At 39.2% G+C, this 2500-nt stretch overlaps 1 protein-coding gene across 1 annotated transcript in view; it reads left to right on the top strand.

Annotated features, from left to right (window-relative positions):
- Positions 1–1813: 1813 nt before the first annotated feature.
- LOC137981113 (uncharacterized) overlaps positions 1814–2500 on the top strand; it is a 929-nt gene continuing 242 nt past the window's right edge. Inside the window, exons 1-2 of the mRNA XM_068828460.1 lie at positions 1814–2202; positions 2247–2500. The exon at positions 2247–2500 is cut by the window's right edge and continues 242 nt beyond it. Coding sequence (XP_068684561.1) covers positions 1814–2202; positions 2247–2500 — 643 coding nt within the window. The remainder of the gene's footprint in view (positions 2203–2246) is intronic.

The following is a 2500-nucleotide window of genomic DNA, read 5'->3' as shown; positions in this document are numbered from 1 at the left end:
TTTTAGCTTTTTGTTTAATTTTTCATCTTTTTTGTATTTGGTATTAAGTAAACATTTGTACAGTCCGTAATCCAGCCTTTTGGCTGCAATGGATTTTTAATAAAGCTATCTATCTAGCTATCTATCTATCTAATTCCTACCAGCTAAGGCAAGAAACCCGACAACAAGGACAATATATAGAATACAACAGAATGGAATAGAATAGAATCTTTATTTAAAAACGATAAGAATTATAGCTAAAAAGCTTGTGGGGTCGTGTACTAAACAAAATAATTACTCGTTCAATTAAAAACTGTTATGAGTAAAACACATTATAATTCTTAAAATGCGAACTAAGTAAGAAACTAATATTATAATCAAACCTTAAAATATAAAATTTTTACTTCTCTACGTAAAAATACGTGTAATCAGTTAATCTGTTCCTAACCGTTGAACGCGATATACCAGTGAACAAACAATCTGCCAATACAAAGCACACGGACCTATTCTTAACATTTAGATTTTAAATGTAATATTTATTCTACTGGAATTTTCATAAATCCCAATGTAATAACTTTTAGTAGTATATACTCACTCAGTGATCTTGGTGTTTCAAGCAATCTGATTGGTTCGCTATCTCGGAGTAATTGAGCATTATTCACTCCCTACGGAGTGAATATTAAGTGGGTTATCCCAAACAAAACAAAATGGCCGGCATAAACTGATTTCTGAATCAGAAATATTGAGAATACAACATGATGCTGTGCTACAGAATACGAAGAGGGCCACCTAATTTGGCCTGAAACTTTTCAAAGGCAAGAGAAGAGTTCATACTTTTACCAACCAGTGTTTGGCTTAGTTTTCCAGATAATTATTGCTGAAAATCAAACAATCTTCACACCAACAATTTGTTTCACACGGAATAATTCAATTTTGTAGAGCTGGTCGCCCAGCAAAACGGATTTGTTACTGAAATCGAGGAATTAAAAAAATGTTTAAGAAAGTTCCACACGGCTGCAAGGAAACCGTGAAGACGGGTCATTTTACAACAAACCAGTGGATGACAAGGGGCCGAACAGTGCTTATTATGAAAGATCCTGAAAAGGTGACATCCCCAGGGAACTATCGACCCATGACATGCCTTCCAGTTATTTGGAAGATGCTCACAGGAATCATCTCTGAAGAAGTATATCTGTACTTGGATACAGAGGATCTTTTACCTGAGGAACAGAAGGGCTGCCGAAGAGGTTCATGCGGAACTAATGACCAGCTATTAATTGACAAGGGTGTCCTTAGAGAAAGCAAAGCCCGGAAAAAGAACCTAGCGATGTGCTGGATAGATTACAAGAAAGCGTTTGACATAGTCCCACATTCATGAATTCTTGAGTACCTGGCGTTGTTTGGAATAGCTGAGAATACAAGGGTTCTACTAGCAAACACTATGAAAGGTGGCAAACCGTTCACTATACACCTTGGAGAAGTTAACATCAGAAGAGGAATCTTTCAAGGAGATTCCCATCACCACTCCTATTTGTAATACCCCTTATACGACTTATGCCCCTTACACTAATCCTCAGAGAAGCAACAGCGGGATAACACTTTACTGACAAGACAAAGATCAACCATCTACTATTCATGGATGACCTGAAGCTATATGGAAAGGATGAAGCCCAGCTTGAGTCCCTTACACAGACGGTGCGAATCTTTAGTCACGACATCGGTATGCAGTTCGCAATTTAAAAATGTGCAGTCCTAGTCCTAAAGAGAGGCACGCTGGTGGAAGCAGATCGTGGTATCCAACTCCCTGGCGACAATGAAATCAAAGCACTGAAAGATGGTGAAGGTTTTCAGTCTGATGAAAGAGAAAGTCAGCAAAGAATATCTAAGGCGTGTCCGAAAGCTAGGAAAATCCACACTGAATGGCAGAAACCTAATACAAGGAATCAAAACCTGGGCTTTATCCCCAGTAAAGTATGCTGGTGGTATAATTAACTGGACCAAAAAGGAATCAAGAGATTTAGACACAAGAACAAGGAAGACCCTAACAATGAACACAGCACTTAACCCAAGGGATTGTGTAGCCAGGCTTTATGTACCAAGAGCAAAAGGAGGGAGAAGCCTAATATCAGTGGAAGAATGCATTGGACAAGCCAAGAACTCATTACAAAATTACATCCTGCACAGTGACGAGAAACTGATTCAAGCAGCTGGGGAGGGGAACTGGTAACACACGACTTAAAAACCCCAAAGGGCTTCAAACAACGAAGGAAAGCTGAGGGAAAGACAGAGTGGGAAGAGAAGGTTTTATATGGTCAGTTCCTCAGACAAACAGATAGTGAACGAAATAAGAAAACCTGGGCATGGTTGCAAAGAGGAGACCTTAAACGAGAAAAAGAAGCCTTAATCACAGCTGCCCAAGACCAGGCAATAAGAACAAACTACATCAAAGCCAGCATCGACAAGACTCAAGAGAATGACCTGTACAGAATGTGCCGCCAGGCAAAGGAGACATTTAGCCATC

This window comes from Montipora foliosa, chromosome 12 (genome assembly GCF_036669935.1).
Source record: "Montipora foliosa isolate CH-2021 chromosome 12, ASM3666993v2, whole genome shotgun sequence".
NCBI lineage: Eukaryota > Metazoa > Cnidaria > Anthozoa > Scleractinia > Acroporidae > Montipora > Montipora foliosa.
Note: the sequence above shows the minus strand (reverse complement) of the source record. Positions and strands in the feature narration are given on the sequence as shown.